The sequence below is a fragment of the Phyllopteryx taeniolatus genome, chromosome 12 (genome assembly GCF_024500385.1).
Source record: "Phyllopteryx taeniolatus isolate TA_2022b chromosome 12, UOR_Ptae_1.2, whole genome shotgun sequence".
Classification (NCBI taxonomy): domain Eukaryota; kingdom Metazoa; phylum Chordata; class Actinopteri; order Syngnathiformes; family Syngnathidae; genus Phyllopteryx; species Phyllopteryx taeniolatus.
In genome coordinates this window covers 2,122,061-2,143,427 of record NC_084513.1, presented here as the reverse complement: position 1 = coordinate 2,143,427, position 21,367 = coordinate 2,122,061, and the positions used below count along the sequence as shown (strand labels likewise).

Genomic DNA, 21,367 nt, shown 5'->3' with positions numbered 1-21,367 from the left:
TCGTGTGGAGATTAGCAGTAAATGCTGAGGCCATTGTAATGACAATGCTGTGCGCTGCACAGTGGGTGTATAAATCCACAACAGGCCTGTGGAGAATGTTCCGATAAACAAAAAAAGTAAAAGTTGTGTGAGGCCCAAACATGGAGCACGTGGGAAAGGTAGGAAGATTTTGTAAGAACTTTCCACTCATGTGTCTTATTGTTTTTATTATTTTATTTCCTTTTAATAGCTTTTTTAATAGCTTACTTTCCCTATATCAATTCGGTAGTACCTTGACTTGCGAGTTTAATTCGTCCCTTGACCATGCTCGTAACTCAAATCACACTTATCCCAAATCAAAGTTCCCCAATTAAGTCAATGAAAATACCATTAATCCATACCAGCCCCCTAAACAAACAACATCATTTTTCTTGTAAAGTTTTATTTTATTGTTTTTAAACAAGTAAAATAGCACTGGGCAGTATTGTATCTGTATATATAATATAAACAGAATGTAAGGAAATACCGTCAACAGTTTTTCCTTTATTGTTACATTGTTACATGTTTCCCCGTCCCTGCGTGGGTTTTCTCCGGGCACTCCGGTTTCCTCCCACATCCCAAAAACATGGATGGTAGGTTCATTGAAGACTCTAAATGGCCCGTAGGTGTGAATGTGAGTGCGAATGGTTGTTTGTTTATATGTGCCCTGCGATTGGCTGGCGACCGGTTCAGGGTGTACCCCGCCTCCCGCCCGAAGATAGCTGGGATCTTATATTACAAAACAAAAAAAATTCCATATTATCACAGTGTGATCATACAGTGTTTTAACCAAAGCATTCTGATACGAATAATAGTTTCCTTGTAATCCATTTGTACAATTATGTATTCTATTACAAAAGAATCAAGGAACACAAGTTTTCGATGGACATCATCTGCTTCTTCTACTCAACAATCGGGTTCTTAGCGCCCATGGTTAGAAAAAATGAATTTGGGGCAATAACTGCACAAATGATCGACATGCCGTTCGCTACTTTTATTTATTCATTCTTGCGTGTGTGCAAGAATTATTAGACTCCATCTTCGACTTCCGCATAGGGTACCCATTGCGCCAATCAAATGGGATCACTAATATCATTTGACTCTAATTCACCAATCAGACGACACAAGGCATTCACATGACTGCGTACATAGCCTTCGCGAGGGAATCAAAATGACTCATTTTGGGGGGGAAAAAAAGCTGCACGACTGTGTTTATTTTATAGACTCCAAAAAACAACAGCTTTGTCATGCAGCTCTTAAATTGTGACTGCCCAAACTTGGATAATTCAGCCCACTTCTAACTTGAGAAAACACCCTGCGCTGTTGCAGATGTTTCTACTGTTGTTTTGGCAGTGGATATGGCAAAGTTACCACTATCCTTGCAGATCCTCTCCAGTTCGGTCAGGTTTGATGGTGAACGTTAGTGGACAGGCACTTTCAGGGCTTCCTAGAGATGCTGAATTGGGTTTAAGACAGGGCTCTGGCTGGGCCATTCAAGAACAGTCACTGAATTGTTCTGAAGCCACTCCTTCGTTATTTTAGCTGTGTGCTTAGGGTCATTGTCTTGTTGGAAGGTGAACCTTCGGCCCAGTCTGAGGTTCTGAGCACTCTGGAGAAGGTTTTCGTCCAGGATATCCCTGTACCTGACCGCATTCATCTTTCCTTCGATTGCGACCAGTCGTACTGTCCCTGCAGATGAAAAACACCCCCACAACATGATGCTGCCACCACCATGCTTCACTGTTGGGACTGTATTGGACAGTGATGAGCAGTGCCTGTTTTTCTCCACACATACCGCTTAGAATTAAGGCCAAAAAGTTCTATCTTGGTCTCTTCAGACCAGAGAATCGTATTTCTCAACATCTTGGAGTCTTTCAGGTGTTTTTTTTTTAGCAAACTCCATGCGGGCTTTCATATGTCTTGCCCTGAGGAGAGCCGTCCGTCGGGCCACTCTGCCATATATTCCCGACTGGTGAAAGGCTGCAGTAATGGTTGACTTCCTAGAAAGAAGAACTTTCTCCCACATCCCGACTGCATCTCTGGAGCTCAGCCACAGTGATCTTTGGGTTCTTCTTTACCTCTCTCACCAAGGCTCTTCTCCCCCGATTGCAAAGTTTGGCCGGACGGCCAGCTCTAGGAAGGGTTCTGGTCATCCCAAACGTCTTCCATTTCAGGATTATGGAGGCCACTGTGCTCTTAGGAACTTTAAGTGCAGCAGATTTTTTTTTTGTAACCTTGGCCACATCTGTGCCTTGCCACAATTCTCTCTCTGAGCTCTTCAGGCAGTTCCTTTGACCTCATGATTCTCATTTGCTCTGATAAGGACTGTGAGCTGTAAGGTCTTATCTAGACAGGTGTGTGGCTTACCTATTTAAGTCCAATCAGTTTAATCAAAAACAGCTGGACTCCAATGAAGGTGTAGAACCATCTCAAGGATGATCAGAAGAAATGGACAGCACCCGAGTTACAGCAAAGGGTCTGAATACTTATGGCTGTGTGATATTTCTTTTTTAATAAATCTGCAAAAATTTCAATAATTCCGTTTTTTTCTGCCAATATGGGGTGCTATGTGTACATGAATGACGAAAAAAAATTAACTTAAATGATTTTAGCAAATGGCTGCAATATAACAACGAGTGAATATTTAAGGGGGTCTGAATACTTTCCGTACCCACAGTATATTAAAATGGTGCTTGTAGCTATGCATACAGCCAATTAAAAAGTTTTTCTTAAAATACAGTACAGTACATTTTTTATTTCTCATGAACATTTTTTTTTTTTTCTTAGGAAAAGTTCAGTTGTATTGAACTTTTAATTATAGTATTTGTGAATTTCACCTTTAACTGTTTGGTTTGAAATTTTCATTGAAAGTACATTAGCATTTAACTTCTTGTGCAATATATTTTAATTCAATCATTAAAGTAGTTTAAAAAAAAATCATATCAAGCACAGTGTTAGCATTCTAACTGTGTGTCGTATTGCATTGGCTTACAATAATATTAAATATACTTTTGAGGAATAAAATATTTTCCACGCTTTTTGATTAACACTTGAGCCTACTACATTAGCCTACTATGTTTTCGTGTTCATCATTATGGTGGTACTTGGGGAGCTAAGTATTTTTTGAGGTGGTACTTGGTGTAAAAAGTTTGAGAACCACTGTTCTCTGCTGGGTCACTAGCAACTTAACTTGCTTAACACACACACACACACACACACACACACATTAAAAGAAATGAGCTCAACAAAAGCAATAAAAAGATCAGTAAGAACGAGAGGAGAGGAAAAGAGTTAGATTGCGACAATTCTCATTATTATTTTCGTTTACACAGAATCAGAATCATCAGATTCATTTGTGCAAATGATGCACAATCTCGTAGAGTGACAATTGTGCAAATGGTGGAGATACTTTTCAAGCACATGAGTGGCCAGTATTGCTCAACAACAGATATGGAAATCGTGCAGCGTGACGAGACTACTACAGTGAGTGCATGAATAATGTAGACGTGTCCCGACAGAGATGTGACAACAATCTCAAGACAAAATTGGCAGCATGTTACAATGGAATTGGAAGTGAACTGTTTAAGAAGTTAATTGCAAGAGGGAAGTAGTTGTTGGAATGTCGGCTAGTTTTAGTTGCATTGTTCGTTAGCGCCTACCTGAGGGAGGGAGCTGGAAGAGGTGGTGACCAGGATGTGGAGGGTCCAAGAGGATTTTGCATGCTCTTGTCTTAGCTCTGTCAGCATGCAAGTTCTCAAGGAGGGGTAGGGGGCTACCGAAAAAACATTTCCGCAGTCCTGATTGTCCGTTGCAGTCGGAGTTTGTCCTTTTTTGTAGCAGCACCAAAACAGACTGTGATGGAGGATCACAGGACTGATTCGATGACTGCTGCGTAGAACTGCCTCAACAGCTCCTGTGGCAGGCCGTGCTTTCTCAGAAACTGCAGGAAGTGCATCCTCTGCTGGGCTTTTTTGAGGATGGAGTTTATGTTGATCTCCCACTTCAGGTCCTGAGAGACTGTAATGCCCAGGAACTTGAAGGTCTCGACGGTTGACACAGGGCATTTGGCAGCTGTGGCGAAGGATGCTTCCTGAAGTCCATGATCATCTCTACGGTCTTGAGCATCTTCAGCTCCAGGCTGTGTTGGCAGCACCACAGCTACAGCCGCTCTACTTCCTGTCGATAGGCAGACTCGTCACCGTCTTTGATGAGGCTGATGACTGTGTTGTTGTCTGCAAACAGCTGGGTGCGTTGAGGTGCAGTCGTTCGTGTCGAGCAGGGGTATCCAACTCATTTTTGTCGCGTGCCACATCGTAGTTATGGTTGCACTGGGAGGGCCATTATGACTGTGACCCATCTCGATGTATGATCATCTCATATTATTACACACAATATACACGTCAAATTACCGGTAATGGATAACTAGTTTTGCAATCAGAGGTCAGTAAAAATGGTTTGTTCAACACATTCAATACATTTTAAAAGGGGGATTGGTAAAAAATTATAATAATGCAATATGTCAACATTAATAACATCCATCCATCCATTTTCTGAGCCGCTTCTCCTCACTAGGTTCGCGGGGGTGCTGGAGCCTATCCCAGCTGTCATCGGGCAGGAGGCGGGGTACACCCTGAACTGGTTGCCAGCCAATCGCAGGGCACATAGAAACAAACAACCATTCGCACTCACAGTCATGCCTACGGGCAATTTAGCATCTCCAATGAATGCATGTTTTTGGGATGTGGGAGGAAACCGGAGTGCCCGGAGTGCCCGGAGAAAACCCACGCAGGCACGGGGAGAACATGCAAACTCCACACAGGCGGGGACGGGGATTGAACCCCGCACCTCAGAACTGTGAGGCTGACGCTCTAACCAGTCGGCCACCGTGCCGCCACATTAATAACAGTGAAGACAATTTGCAGTTTTGGTATTCTAACAAGAAACATGAATTTGAAAATTTGAAATTTGCTTTCACGGGCCACGTAAAATTATGTGATGGCCCAAATATGGCCCCCGGGCCTTGGGGTTGACACCTGTGGTGAAGAGAGAGAAGAGCATCAGAGAGAGGACACATCCTTGGGGTGCCCCGGTGCTGATGGTGTGTGTGGATGAGGTGGTGTCCCCAGCCTCACCTGCTGTGTCCTGCCCGCCAGGAAGCTGTAAATTCACTGGCGGATCGCAGGCGAGACGCTGAGCTGGAGAAGCTTGGAGGAAAGGAGTTCGGGGATGAAGTGCAGTCCCATGTTGACTTCATCATTTACAGACCTGTTTGCTCCGTAGGCAAACTGGAGAGGGTCCGGCAGGGGTCCCGTGACGCTCTTGAGGTGGTCCAGCATGAGGCGTTCAAAGGACTTCATGGCCACAGATGTCAGGATGACAGGCCTGACATCTGTGGTCACGAAGTCCTTTGTAATTACTGAATGACTATTTGATGCTACTGAAACGCAAAAGAATATTTTTAGTGAGTGTTTTACAACAACGCTCCACCCATTGCTTTGCAAATTGCCTCATTTCCGTGCCGCCATTTCCTTCTACGTCATCTTCGGTGTGCCACCAACTGGGCCAGCGTGGGAAATGAATCGGGTATTCACTAAATATATATATATATATATATATAAATCAACTATTGAAGAATGCAGCGAGATGCTAGAGGAGCTATAAGGCTTAATCAGCATTTTGTCATCTCCTTTTGTACTGGCTTGGGTGAAAATCTTTTTTTTTCACAACAAAAAGTTGTGGTTTTCAGCTTTAACAGAACTAATTATTGTATTTATGTCATTAATGTATGTTTTGCAAAGTTTATTAAGTATAAATTATAATAATAAAGTAATAAAGTATAATAAAAAAGAAAAAAGTATAAGAGTGCTATTTTCCTTTTTAAAAAACACATTATGACATTTCTATTTTTAAGAGGCTAAATTGGATTAATGGTATTTCCATTCATTTCAATGGGGAAAGATGATTTGAGATTGGAGTGTTTTGAGTTACACACATGGTCACAGAACAAATTAAACTCGTATCTCAAGGAACCATTGTACTTACAGTAATGCCCTCACATGCGGGAAAGGAGAGCCACAGTCACCAATGCACTTTATTTTCTATACAGCTACATTTAATGCTTACAATATTTTGGGGTGTTCAAATATGTTTACTATATGTTAAAAAAGTGTGTTACAATCAGTTCAAATGTGTTTAGAGCATGTGGGAGGGGTAAAACTAAAAAAATCAATGTTTTTCCTATATCGGGAATTTTCACCCGTTGTGGGTGGGTCTGGAATGTATGCCCTGTGGTGAACGGGGGGTGGGGGGGGGGGGGCTCACTGTATGCAGCAACAACAACATCCTCACTGTTTGGTGCCCAGATCATCTTCTACCAAGAGCAGAGCTTCCGGGGCGACTATTATGAGTGCAGCAGCGACTGTCCCGAGCTGAGCAGCTACTTGAGTCGCTGCAGCTCGGTGCGTGTCAAGAGCGGTGCCTGGGTTCTGTTCGAGAGGCCAAACTACTTGGGCGACCAGTACGTCCTCACCAGGGGCGAGTACCCAGACTACCACCACTGGAAGGGCAACAATGACAGCATCCGCTCCTGCCACCTTATCCCCAGCGTACGTTCCTAGGGATGGTCTGAAAACATTTTCAAAGGAAGCTTCATTCCTGCTGTTTGTCTGCCAAACACATTCAGATTCTTGACGCATCCCCATAAAACGTCTCAATTTCATGAGAAAAAAATTTATATTAAGAGTCTTATTTTTGCGATAATAAATATTAGGAGAAACAATAAAAAAAAAAGTAGGAGAGTATACTTGTAATATAAATCATAATTTTATGAGAATAAAGTTGTATTATTCCAGGAAGAATTTACAGGAATAAAGTCTTCATGTTTTGAGATTTATTTTTTTTTTTTTAACGAGTAAAGTTGGAATATTGTAAGGAAAAAGTTTTAACTTTAGAAGAATACAGCGCAATTTTATGAGAATGAAATTGTAATATTTGGATCCAAAATGTAATGAGAATAAATATAATGAAAACAATACTCATGGTTTTCTAAAAATACAAAAGTAATATAATTCGTAAAATTGCAGGGAAAAAGGCAAATTTTTTTAAGAACTAAATTATTATACGATAAATAATCCACAATTTTATGTGAATAACTATGATGAATAAATAGTCACAATTTAATGAGAAGAAAGTCACAATATTGCAAGATTTGTTTTACTTAATTTTTTTAATAAAGTTCTACTATCACAAGGAAACTTCATTTGACGAGAATAAAGTTGTACTATTATGAGAAAAAAAAGTTGTAATTTTACGAGAATAATAATCATAATAATAATTGTAATAAGTTATTTTAATATTTAATATTTAATATATTTAATTTTAATATTATGAGGACAAAGTCATAACTATACAGTATATTACAATTTTATGAGGGAAAAAACTTATGTAATATTAAAGGGACAATTTGAAGTCAATTTTTTTTTTTGTCGTAAGCAAATGGATGGATGTTTCAAGTTTGTATGAACTGAAAGAAGAATATTATTAAAAGGATCTTTTGAAAAATTCCCATTTGGCCCCATCTAATTGAATTTTAATTATTATTTTACAGGCGGCACGGTGGTGGAGTTTGCATGTTCTCCCCGTGCCTGTGTGGGTTTTCTCCGGGCACTCCGGTTTCCTCCCACATCCCAAAAACATGCATGGTAGGTTAATTGGATACTCAAAATTGCCTGGAGGTGTGAACGTGAGTGCGAATGTTATTTTGTTTATATGTGCCCTGCGATTGGCTGGGGACCAGTTCAGGGTGTACCATGCTTCTCGCCCAGAGTCAGCTGGCATAGGCTCCAGCACCCCCGCGAACCTAGCGAGAATAAGCGGTATGGGAAATGAATGAATGAATATTGGATGGATGGATGGCTGCGTGGCTGAGCTTGGAAAGCCACCGTGTACGTCTCGTTGCCCTTTTCACCAAGTCGTCGGGTAAATTGATCACCTCTCATATTTGTATTGACTGCATTCTATAAAATACAACATCAAACCGGTAACATTGTACAAGCATGTTTAACACAACGTCCCAACTTCATTGGAATTGGGGCTGTATTTTGTTGTCCAAGTTTAGTAAGATGGAGGCGTTTCTTTGTGCAAGAGCAAGGGTGGGGGAATGAAATGAAGCTGTATTGGAATACTGCTAGCAGTTTGAAAACTTGCCCATTTTCCCTTAAAGAAGAACAATTGAATGAGAATAGATATAAGAAAATGGTCTGGGACGACAGAGCTGCTGAGAATCCTGGAAGAATCCTTCCAGGAGCAAATTAAGGTGTGGCAGACAGCTGGGAAAGTGTGTTAGACCCCAGGGGAAAATTTCAAATGGAAACCCTTGTAGTTTGTACCTTGGAATTGAAATATATCTTTTTTGACGCCAGTCCTGGAACCTTTCTGACACACTTCGTACTGTATGTTGTGTTTATGTTTGTGTGTTTCACCAAAATATGACAAATGTAGCCTGTGATGTTCAGTAGAAAACGCATTCCATTCCTTGTTTGTTTTCCAGTTTTCTGGCACGTTCCGAATCCGCATCTTTGAGAAGCCTGACTTCAGTGGTCAGATGTTGGAGTGCACGCAAGATGCCAACCAGCTATCAGACGTTTGGCCCCCGGAAGCCGTCCACTCGGCCCAAGTGCAGGACGGCTCCTGGATCTTCTACGAGCTTCCTGACTACCGTGGACGGCAGTACCTGTTGGAAAGGGGCCAGTACCGCCGTTTCGGCGAGTGGGCCGCCATGGAGCCCACGGTGGGATCCCTCCGGCGCGTCCGCGACATTTAGATGCAACTTTACTTTAAATAATGAATAAAGATAGAATGCAATGAATCAGAAAACTTAATTAAAAAAAAAATATATATACAAGTAATTTTAATACTATGGAAATAAAGTACAAAAATAATTAATTAATTTTACAAGAATAACGTAATCTTACATGAACATACAGTGGACCCCGCATTTACTTCGGCATTCACGGATTCACATATTTGCAGATTTTTTGGGGAAACCCATCCACCAGTATTCACGGAAACCCCCGCTTATATGCGATATTTTTCCCTGATCCCCCACTTATTATTATTATTTTTATTTTATTTTTGTTTACCCAATCCCCCGTTTATTCATGTTTTTTCGAGCAGAAAAAAATCATGGCAATTATAATTATCATCATTTTATTTTGCTTTTCACGTTCGGGCCAGGTTCCTATCCCCTGTCCACTGTAGTTGTAAATTGTAATATTATGGGAACAAGCCAATAAGAGATTGTTCATGAATGAAGTTGAAACATGGAAAAAAGTTTGAAATTCCAGAGGCTAATGTTGTGTGGAAAAAAAGAGAAAAAAGTACAAGGCACAATATTATGAGAACACAGGAGGGGAATTTTTTTTTGACACAAGTCACACAATATTGTGGGGAAAATCTTTTATTTTACAAGAATTAAGTTTCATTACGAGGGAAAAGGCACAATTTTACACGACGTCAGTTATAATGAAATTAGAAAAAGGAAGGATAAATGTAATTATATAAAAATGAAGTTGTAGCATTATTAGGTAAAAGGCGAAATGTTACATAAATAAAGTAAAGAATAAAGAAAAAAGAATAAAGGATCAAAACATGATGTTACAGGATTTTTTTTATTGAACAATAGATTTTCCCAAATAAAGTCATAATCATAACAATTACCAGAAAAAGAGCAACGTTCACATTTTTTTCTATACAGCTTATCGTGATTAGGAGTACCCGAGGAAAAACCCACCTTCTTTTTCTTGTGAGAACTTGGGTGCCGATGAGGCCACGTCGCGTTGAGCACAAAGACTCGACGGGATTTGTCAGTCAGAGCGCGGACAAGCCAGCTGGTGTTAGGGAGCTGATGACTCAGCGGGATTTGTTAGTCCAGAGCGTGGTGCATGCCAGCTGCTGCTGTTAGGGCTGATGCTCAGCTCACTGGAACAACACTGTGAACAACTACAACACAAAGGAGGCATGGCTCCCAGGTTGTCACCTCCCTGTAGTCAACAAGCCCGCTTGTGGAGGACATGTTGGATGTGAGCTTGTGGCGTATACTTTGAAGTTACTATTCTGAATGGGAAAACAACTGATACCCGAAAAGAAGCAATACCTCAAAAAAGCAGAGGGCTACCTAAGAAGTAGAGCAATACAGACAAACAAAGTGGATATCCAAAATAAATTGGGTTCCCAAAAATGAGGTATACCCCCCCAAAAAAGCAGATTTTCCCCAAAAAGCGAGGGATACCCAAAAAGTAGATGATACTCAGAATGTAGAAGGATATCCATCAAGGAGAGGGTTGCAAGCCAAATTCGGTGTGGTCTCCAATTGTGTAGTTCCACTGATATCCACTAGATAGCAGCACTGTTGCGTTACAATGAGTGTGCTGCACCAGCCAACCCCTGCAAGTGGATGATGTCGACTCTGACGTCCAAATATTTGAAGTCCTACTGAAGAAGAATTAATTTCATGAAATGCAGAGGCGTAAATTGTTTTCTTTGGCTATGGTAATAACAAAAGAGCTATTGTGATTTAAAATCATACACACACACACACGCCGAGTATTTAAAAAAAACGGTTTTCAAGTGAGGCCTACGTGACGTCAAACTGCAGAGGCAACTGGAAACACCGTTACCATGGAAACCAATCTGTGCTCCACTTATCTGTGATCCATCATCCATCCTGGATGTGAGACCAAGAAAGCACCGTTAACTTTTGCAACCCGGTGAATAGCTTCAATCATTATTATGTAGTATTCTCCCATTTGGTCGTCCCCCCCCCCCACACTATGATTCCTCGTGTTCAGCTCACGTGGATTTGGTTCAAGCTGCCGTGAACTCAATGTGCTTTGGTCTGCTGACGTCTCCTTGCTCGTCTCAGTTGCATGGGAGAGAAACGCTTGACAGGCCAAACGTCCTCACGCTGCATTTAGTCCCACCGTGCATTTGTACACTTCAAACATTCACGAGTAGGGCTGCCAATCAATTGCAAAGTAAGTCGCAATTCAATGGTGATATCAACAGATGTCGTTCAACACATTGACTTGTATCACGTTCCATCCATGGGACGTGATACTGCAGTCCGGACAAATACAACAGTGAAAGAACAAAAGGCGTATTGGTTATTTCCTAGACCAGCGAAAGAGGGTCTGCGCCGCTGTGGGAGTGAATACAGCCCATTTCAATCATGTCCAATCAAAACGGCTCCTCTCCTTCCCTTTAAATGCGGCGCAATGACAGCCTCGACGGAGACATCTCTATGCGGAAGAGGACGATGTGTAATCACTGCTCTTGGCCGGTGTGGCGACAGACAATGTGAGTGGGCATGCTGGATCCTACCCCAGCTATCTTCAGGCGAGAGGCGGGGTACACCCTGAACTGGTCGCCAGCCAATATATTTTATATATATTTTTTTTAAGTGCTTGAGCTGTTCGGTTGGTGTCTTTTCTGTCTTGCGAAAAGCTTTTAACTGCAGCCAGCGCCACAGATGGCCTTCAGTGCACATGCACACTAGCTAAAGCAAACACTGCTTTATGACCAAAGAACAGAGGGACTAAAACCTACCCAACACCCAGACGCATAAGCCCGGTGGTGGGTGCCAGTGTTTACAGTGGCTTATGAGGGGATCCTGGGAGGGGGCTATTTTTAGCTCTGGTTTCATCATTCCTCTCCTCTGCTGGAGCTCTCTGCTGCATTCTAATGAAGAGACGTTGTGTTTGCAGTGCGCTCACAAGACAGGCACAAGAACGCCCTGACATTCACACATTTTTTGGAATTCAGTCGTTGACAATGTTGCATTCGCACGAGGGGTGACGTCTGAGAGGCATGACCAAGATTGCTACCACGTTCACAAAATTTGCAACACAACATATAAATAAAGCATGACAGGAAGCAAATGTTGCCAATGACGCGCCAAGGTCATATGCTAATTTGTAGGCGAGGCTTTGTCTGGTTATTTGTTTGTGTCCGTGCAACGTCTTTTTTGATCCATTGGTCTAGATTTTTAGGTACTCTTCCAAGGTTGCCATTACATTTACTGTAGAGGATATTGCACACATTGATGACACCATAAAAATGATCACATTTTCCCACAAAAGTGTCCATACATTTTAATGAATACAACCTAAAGGAAAATATTCTCGGTAAAACAAACAACAAAAACTTCAATTGCTTCTACAGTTAACAGTTTTGTTTTTTTTTTGCTAAGGACTCGCCTATTTGCAGGTTTGGTGCTCAGGCCAAAATTACTTTGGCACCATCTTGTGGCATCTCAGTGCCACCTAAATATGTTGAAGTGAATTGAGGAGATTCATTGACACTAGTTATGCTTTGATGCCATCTGGGTTCTAAGGAAATATGTTGAAGTGAGTTGAGGAGTTTCATTTAGACATAAGTAGTGCTTTGTTGCCATCTTGTGCCATCTTTAGGCAATAATAAACCTTTAATTATTTGAGGATTTTTGCTATTTTCGTCCGGACTCGGCCCCTATCACCCACCAATAGCGGGGGAACACTATACTCAGACTCATCGCTTGACCTTATTCTTAAGGAGGGCACATAAATCAATAAAGTTTTGTTGAATGCATAAATTCAAAAAATAGAAAAGGAAAACAATTGTCATGAGCTGTGCTCTGCAGTTCTTTTGTTGGAGCTTGGGTAGCGCTTTCCGCCCCTCTTGCCCTCTCTCTCTCTCTACCTCTCTCTCTTCCTAGTAAACAGCACCACCTGTCATCAATCAGCCTTCATCACCACCTGCATAAAAGCCTGCCATATCCAAGACTCCACTGCCAGAGTATTAACGTTCTCCTGTGGTACAAGCCAGCTGCCTGTTCTCGCCACCGCCTGCCACACGTTCCCTGCCTCAACAACCCACCAGTACGTCTCAAGGACCATCTCCATTCCCTTTTTCAATAAACCTTTCATCACGACCTCTCAGCCTCCGCCTTCTTCTGGGTCCAGTCTAAATCAACTCGTGACAGAATACTCTGGCCACCAATGGACCCAGCAGCGTTAAAACGACCCGAGAGCGCCGTGGTGAGCCAAACCACTACCTCCCCTAGCTCTCCCTCCAGTATGACCGCTCCTGCTTGCATTCTTGGTTCTGCTCACAACACACCTATAATTGCGCTCATTGATTCCGGTAAAGACGATAACTTTATTCTTGAACGATTAGCACATCAGCTCCAACTCCCTCTCCAACCACTCCCGTCTCCCAAGAAAGTCACAGCCCTGAATTGGCGAGTCATATCCCCTGTCACCGACCAAACAGGTCCATTCACCCTCCTTATTTCTGGAAATCACAGTGAGGACATTTCTCTTTTTGTCATCCCTTCCCCTGAGACCCCTCGAGTCCTCTGAATTCCCTCGCTCAAAAAACATAACCGAGACTGCACGCACTTGGCAATCACTGCATGCAGCCCTCACTGCCATTCACACTGCCTGCTCTATGCCATACCGCCCTCCTGTAAACTACCATCGCCTGCCACACCTGTTGACCTCCCGGGTACCCAAAGAATACCATGATCTCTCCCCGCTTTTCAATAAAGAGCTGTCCATTTCTCTACCCCCCCCCCCCCCCACACACACAATGCCCTTACGACTGCGCAATAAATCTTCTGCCGGGAGCACCTCTTCGCTACCGGCCGTCTCTTTAACCTCGCCCGCCCTGAGAAAAAGGCCATAGAAGATTATATCCGTGATTCTCTGGCTTCTGTACTCATTCGGCCTCCCTCGTCTCCAGTAGGGACCGTTTTTTTCTTTGTCGAGAAGAAAGATGCCACTCTCCGCCCCTGCATAGACTACTGGGGACTCAATGACATCACCGTAAAAAATAAATCACCACTACCCCTCATGGATCCGTCATTTGAACTCCTGCGTGACGCCCAGATATTCACCAAATTGGACCTACGAAATGCCTACCACCTCATCCGTATCCGAGAGGGGGACGAATGGAAAACTGCCTTCAATACCCGCCTCGGACACTTCAAATACTTGGTCATCCCGTTCAGATTAACCAACGCCCCTGCAGTCTTCCAAACATTCATCAATGACGTCCTCCGCGATATATTAAACCGGTTTATTTTTGTTTACTTGGACGTCCTCATTTTCTCCTGTTCCTCCGAAGAACACCACAGACATGTACGCCAAGTCCTCCAGTGCCTCCTCGAAAATCGCCTGGATGTCAAACCCGGCAAATGTGATTTCCACCTCCCCTACGTACACTTCCTAGGCTACATCACTGCCAAAGGACAATTGCAACCAGACCCTGCCAAAATCCAAGCAATCATTAACTGGCCCACTCCCACCACCTGCAAAGAACTACGTTTCCTCAGGTTTGGCAATTTCTACCGCCGCTACATCCGCAATTACAGCAAGGTCGCAATCCCTCTCACTAGCCTTACATCCACCCGCTCCCCGTTTCAGTGGACCCCGGCAGCATCTCATGCTTTCCACCAACTCAAGACCCTTTTCACCAGTGCTCCCATCCTACGCCACCCCGACCCCTCCCTCCAGTTCGTGGTAGTTGACACCTCAGACACTGGGACAGGGGCCATTCTCTCACAGTGGGACCACTCTTCTCAAAATCTGCCCATCCCAAGCCGCCCTTGGTCCCAAATTGCTCTGGACTTACCGGCCTACCTCCCTCTGAAGGTAACTCAATCATTCCCACTATTGTCAATTGCTTTTCCAAATATGTCCATTACGTACCCCTCCCCAAACTACCATATACCTTTGAAACTGCTAACCTCCTTGTCCAGCATGTCTTTAAACTCCACGGAATCCCCATCAATATTGTCTCTGACTGACGTCCTCAGTTCTCCTCCCTTGTCTGGAAGGAATTCTGTAAAGTGGTGGGCGCAGCAGCCAGATTGTCTTCAGCATACCATCCACAGACCAACGGCCAGACGGAGCGGGCGAATCAGTCCCTGGAATTGGCCCTCCGCTGTGTTGTTGCATGCAACCCCTCCTCCTGGAGCTCATTCCTCCTGTGGATTGAGTACGCCCACAACTCTCTCACCAGCTCTGCTACCGGTATGTCCCCATTCATGGCTTGCTACGGTTTCCAACCTCCATTATTTAGGGAGCAGGCGGTGGCGGTTCCTGCGGTAAAGTATTACCTCAAAAGGGTCCAGGCCGCGTGGAAACACATCCGGGCGGCCTTAACCTGGTCCGCAGACAAAAACAAATGGCTCGCGGACCTTCATTGCTCTCCTATGCCTGAGTACAAGGTGGGTCAGTCCGTTTGGCTTTCCTCCCATGACCTGCCACTTCAGACGGAATCCTGCAAACTCACTCCACGCTTCATTGGTCCTTTCCCTATCATGAAAATCATCAATCCCACCAATCGGTCCAACTGAAACTTCTGCAATCTCTAAAAATTCATCCTCCTTTCCATGTGTCACAACTCAAGCCTGTCTCCACCTGCGCTCTTAGACCTCAACCCCCCCGCATTATTGACAACCATCCACCCTTCACGGTTTCGTGCATCCTCGATGTGAGGCCCAGGGGAAGGGCGTACCAGTACTTGGTAGCCTGGGAGGGGTATGGTTCAGAGGAGCGCTCCTGGATTTCCTGCAAACTGATCCTTGATGACTCTCTTCTTTCGGATTTTTACGCGGAAGCCGAGCAGGACGCCAGGAGGCATGAACTGTGCCCTGCAGTTCTTTTGTTGTCTCTCTCTCTCTTCCTCGTAATCAGCACCACCTGTCATCAGTCAGCCTTCATCACCACCTGCATAAAAGCCTGCCAGATCCAAGACTCCACTGTCACAGTATTAACGTTCTCCTGTGGTACAACGGCTCTCAAGTAAGCTACGCCATTCCTCGCTATTTTGCTGACCTCAGTGTTTCTCCTAGTCCTCAGTGTTCCCTCTGTGTCCCTTGCTGAATTTACTTCTTCCACCACGCCGCCAAGCCAGCCGCCTGTTCTCGCCACCGCCTGCCACATGTTCCCTGCCTCGCAACCCGCTGGGACAACTCAAGGACCATCTCCATTCCCTTTTTCAATAAACCTTTCATCAGAACCTCTCAGCCTCCGCCTGGTTCTGGGTCCAGTCTGAATCAACTCATGACAACAATCTTCATTTTAGATTTCAAAACGGTTCTGTCGCTGCTGTTTTCTTTTCTGTTTGAAATGGATTAAAATTGATCTTTGAATATTTAAGATTGCCAACCCGTTTTAACCTCCTTGCTTGCCGTACTATGAGTGTGCCAGTGTACCGCAGCATACTCGTTCGTTCGTTATTTATAAAACCTTACATATTTAACAGACATGTTATGCCATTATATAATACCACACAAGAAAATCGCAGACTCATTGTAAAAAATGTGTGGGATTGTTGTGTACCAACATTGACATATTCGTCACAGAAGCCTGCGCACCTAGCATTATTTTTAGTAAGGCCGTGATAGGCTGTTGCAGATTAAATTGGCCATAAATTGAAGAAAATCATAGTGATAAAGAACTCAACACCAGTATCACCAGATAAAGAGCTACTATGATAAAATAATAAAACAAACATTACATTAAAAAAATAAAAAATTACATCTAAAAATTTATTTTTAGAGATTGTGTCTCTAGTGGGGAGGGGGCCACAAGCACTTTGGTGGGTGGGCACAGCCCCTTAAGGCCCGCCCATGGAGACAGGTGAGACTGTTCTACTAACTTACTACTGCTACTACTACTACTTACTTTAACTACTACACCAGTTATAACAATATACTATACAACTACAAACTAAAACTGTGTATCACTATTACGACCACTATTCCTTTATTACTACTATTACTACTACTACTACTACACTACTAATAATTAACTGCACAACTACTACTACTATTAATATATCACACTACTACTACCACACTACTTACAGGGCAGCGGATACTATACTACTAGTATAGTATAATATACTACATAGTACTACCACAACATTGTGGAGTGATTATATGTCATGGTCTACTGGAATGGTAATTGTCGGGATCATTTTTAATACTGTGCAGGGAACAGTCTTGTTTAAATTGTATTCCCCCACAGAAGAAGAAGAAACTGATTCGTTCATTCCAAGGGTGCTTTCAATGTCTATTTTGGGAAAAGTGTTGTCTTTGAAAAAGGGGGCGTGGTCAACTGATGTAACGAGATTCCCAAGGCAGGCTCTATTAATAGCACGCCCGGCAAGGGAGAGGAAAAGCGACATATCTGTGATGAAGTGCTGTGTTTCCTTGCTGCCACCGCTGCTTTTGAACGTCACACACATTTATATTTGGCCTGCTGGCACTCGCCACTTCTATTTTTGGAAATAAACTGAAAAGTATATCAGAGAGGTTTGTTTTCAAGCGAGAAAGAGAGAGACGATTGACATAATATTATTTTTGTCATAGAAGATCATATTACAGTTTAGTTTGGATTTGTTTTTTTTGCCTTTCACAAATTCCACACAGGTACACTATTCATCTCATCAAGGTTTATGTTCCATTCACCTGATGATGTTTTTTTTTTAAGTGTAAAATTAACATAATCTGCAAAATAAATGTCTTATATTCGAAACACAAAATAAAATCCATTCCTTGGTATTCATGGTTACAAAATACCAGACACAGTCAACGAAGAAGTTTGAAGCTCATCTGTACTCGACTACCACAGCCACCTTTTGTGTGCATGTGCTAAATGTCTTTGTGTTTTTCTGTTAACCACAAATCAGGTGACTGTGACTCTCCTTTCCCACATGCAAGGGCATTACAGAAAGTAAGTACTGTAAAAAACAGAAAAAAATGAACTGGTTCCCAGCATATCACAACGCACACAAAAAAGCATTGACACTCACAGCGATTTAAATGCATGTTTTTGAAAAGTGGAAGGAAGCTGGCGTACTTGGCGAAAACTCAAACAAGCAGAAAACACTGAAGCCTGAATTTGAACACCTGAGCTCAGATCTGTGACACGTATGTGCTGCCTCAATTATTTCCTTCGGGAAAAATAGTTTCCAAATCCCCACAAATCATCCGGGAAAAGATTGCATTCCACATTGGTGTTGTTTCCTGCTCCGACTGACATTTTGTCAAGGTTTTTTTTTACGATGTTATTTGTATAAATGACATTTGCGACGACGAGTAATTAAACACTTGTGCAGTGGCAGCACGCAGGAATGCATTGATTTGATTTGAGGCAGCGGGAAGGATATGAAAGGTGGCACGAATGGAGCGTTTTAATTAAAAACTGCAGAGACACAGTGACCCTGGAAGAAGAAGCACAGAATGTGCTCGATTCTGACCAGGCCAATCTATGACAAACAATAACGGGGAGCCAATTAGTTCCATCACAGGGAGTCGCAACTCTCTAAAAGCTCCCACTCTCTGTTCTAAACACTCTTTGACTTCACGACCCACACGAGGATTTTAGCGTCGTGCCGTCATTACCTCTCTCTCTCCTGTCATCCATACTGTTCTAAAAGCTGCAACGCTGCATTGCAAATTGCCCCATTGTCGGACGAACTTATCTTATTACTGCAACATTGGCTCAATGAGCCACACTCATTGAGATAAATAACTCATAACTATGCGAAGGTCTTGGGTATTCCCTCACTTGCACTCTGTTTCAATAGATGTTTCAAATTTACATAGCCACTCTCACCACACTTCAGTTGTAGAGCCGGGTCCACTGCCTCTGTCCTGCATGTGTCCCCTCCTGCCCTTGTCCTGTCCAGTCCTGTCCTATATTGTCCTGTCCTTCTTTCTTTCACACCACTGCCCCATACAACACTCAAATATAATGTGTCATTGTACTAGGCTCTTCCGATATGATTTAGTTATCCTTTCACTGTCTCTCCCTTTTGTTTTTTCTGTCACTCCCCTTTAAAACTTTGTTCTGTCCGACTGAAATTTTCAATAAAAATCCATCAGAATACAAAGAACCAGAGTGGCAGCTTAAAAACTCCACTGTGGCTTTACTGTTCCAGCATGAAAGGGATACAGATGTTTCTGCTTGACCTAACAGGACAAAAAAATATATATATATTTTTGTTGTTCTGTTTATTTCTATGGTGCATGTTGGCAGTTATCATGAATAACTTGTGAAAGCAGCAAATTTTTTCATGACATGGTGTCATGTGGGCTCAGGCACGGTTCGAATGGTCTAGTGAGACTAAGTACTGTACACTTATTTTTCCAGTGCTTCAGTTTTAAATGATGAGCCTTCCATTGTGTAATTGGCCGTTTGAGTGCCTGCTAATCACATTAACCGGGAGACAGAGCAGAGTGCACGACGGTGTTCAGTGAACTGAATCCACCAGCAAAGGTGGAAATGAAAGAAAATCATGTTTGGTTTAAAAGGGCTGGGGATGTGCTAATCACGTGACCCCATTGGCTTTCGAATCATTAATTTGCTAATTGGCCATTAGAATGCTCTTTCTCATTTCACAACCATCCCAATCTGGTTTCAAAGAAGGTATCTTGATAATAATATATAATTTATGAGAGTTAATAAAATGATTTCAATTCTAAACATGCCCATCTGATGGGTTGTGCTGTATTGTTCCACTGCAGTCCTGTAGGTGGCGGTAATGTACATTACACTGTGGGTATCAAATGCCACATAATTTAAAAAAATAAAAAATAAAAAATGGAATATACAAACATGGTAACAGTCTTCATAACATTTTAGCATAACTACCAAGGGAGCATAGACATATGACGTCAAATGTTTGCACACACAGCGATTGTTTTCTTTTTCGCCACAGCTTCCTCTGCTGGATCTGTTGGGTCACTTGCAAGCAGACTGTAAAAGCGAAAAAAAAATAATTTAACACTCTTTTGCCTTTATTTGGCATCAAAATGTAAAATTCAATCCAGTTTCATTTAAGCAGGGCATTCAAGCTACATTTTAATATTTACCCTCCTTCCAATGAAGTTCTGCAAATAACATTTATTTATTTTTAAAATATTATTTAATTAATTCATTCATCTTCCATTCCACTTATCCTTATCCGCGAGAGGCACGGTAGCCAGCCAATCGCAGGGCACATAGAGACAAACAACCAGTCACACTCACATTCACACCTATGGGCAATTTAGAGCAGGGGTGCCCAAACTTTTTTGCCCCAAGATCTACTTTTCAAGCAGCCAACCTCCCGCGATCTCCCTTTTTTTGGGGGCGGGGGTGGGGGCCGCGACCATGTCGCCGGCAACGGGATGGATGATTGGCTTTTTTTTTTTTATGTCACGCGATGTCATGCGATCGACCAATACTACCTTCGCGGTCAACGGGTCGATCGCGATCGATGGATTGAGCACCCCTGATTTAGAGTCTTCAATTAACCTACCCTCCATGTTTCTCCAATGTCATTGAGGGTCAAGATGGCTGCCGCCGTTCTCGTCCAATCGCTGACCTTTGCAAGGCCTATGCTAATAACAATAACAAGACAAGTCGTTTGGTCCCACTAGACCTGACGACCGACTTGGACAATCTCATCGCTCTTACTGTAAAGATCGACAAAAGGCTTTTGGGATCGCGATCTGGACGGGGTTCGGCAGAGGGCTGCGTCACCGCGCACTTGGAGGATGAGCCTCGGTGACCAGTCAAACCAAGGCAGATCCCCTGTTTCCGGTCTCAATCCACTGGCTAGCATCACCAACGGAAGAACCCATGCAACTGGGCAGGTTCCGTCTCTCCCCTGAGCAACGTCAACGCCGGCTGAGGGAAGGGCGGTGCTTCTACTGTGGGCAGTAGGGTCATTCCGTGAGCAACTGTCACGTCAAGGTTGCCAGTAAGGGCACGGGAGTGATGAGTTTAAATTTCATTAAGGAAGACCCTGCCCGGGTTCTTCCTAAAGTGACATGATGCTCTCCTGATCAAGAAATTCATACACCTGTATTAATTGACTCTGGTTCTAACGCAAACTTACTCAACTCCCTCCTCGTGAGACGGATACACCTTAGAACCTTTCAAATAAAACGCCACCGCAACACCTATGCTGCAGATGGCAGTTTTATGGGCAAGATGACTCACCGCACCCAAACACTCACATTGACATTTCCTGATTCTCATTCAGAACGCATTCGTTTTCATGTTTTTGACGCCATGAATCATGTCCTTATTTTAGGGAACTCATGGTTGAAATTACATAACCCCCACATTGACTGGTCCTCTGGGCAGGTTATGTCAGCAATTGTGCCCAGAACTGTTTCAAGCCTCCATGCGATGTTCAGGGCTATGTTTCAAATGAAAATCCACAGACCCCATCAGGGGATCCTGACTTATCTCAAGTGCCCACCTGTTACCAGGACATTAAAGACATTTTTTCCAAGCCAAAGGCC

General features: G+C 43.1%; 1 protein-coding gene across 1 annotated transcript; it reads left to right on the top strand.

The window, feature by feature from the left end:
- The first annotated feature begins 75 nt into the window (after positions 1 to 75).
- On the top strand, positions 76 to 10,820 carry LOC133487047 (gamma-crystallin M2-like). Its single transcript, XM_061793012.1, has 3 exons — positions 76 to 158; positions 6,381 to 6,623; positions 8,567 to 10,820. Exons 1-3 carry the CDS (start codon positions 141 to 143, stop codon positions 8,837 to 8,839), a joined length of 534 nt encoding a protein of 177 aa, XP_061648996.1. The 5' UTR covers positions 76 to 140; the 3' UTR covers positions 8,840 to 10,820.
- Positions 10,821 to 21,367: the final 10,547 nt, after the last annotated feature.

Excerpts from the sequence above, each read along its gene's own strand:
- LOC133487047 (XM_061793012.1), top strand. Across the intron at positions 6,624-8,566 it reads CCTGCCACCTTATCCCCAGC|TTTTCTGGCACGTTCCGAAT; the intron begins GTACGTTCCTAG and ends TTTGTTTTCCAG.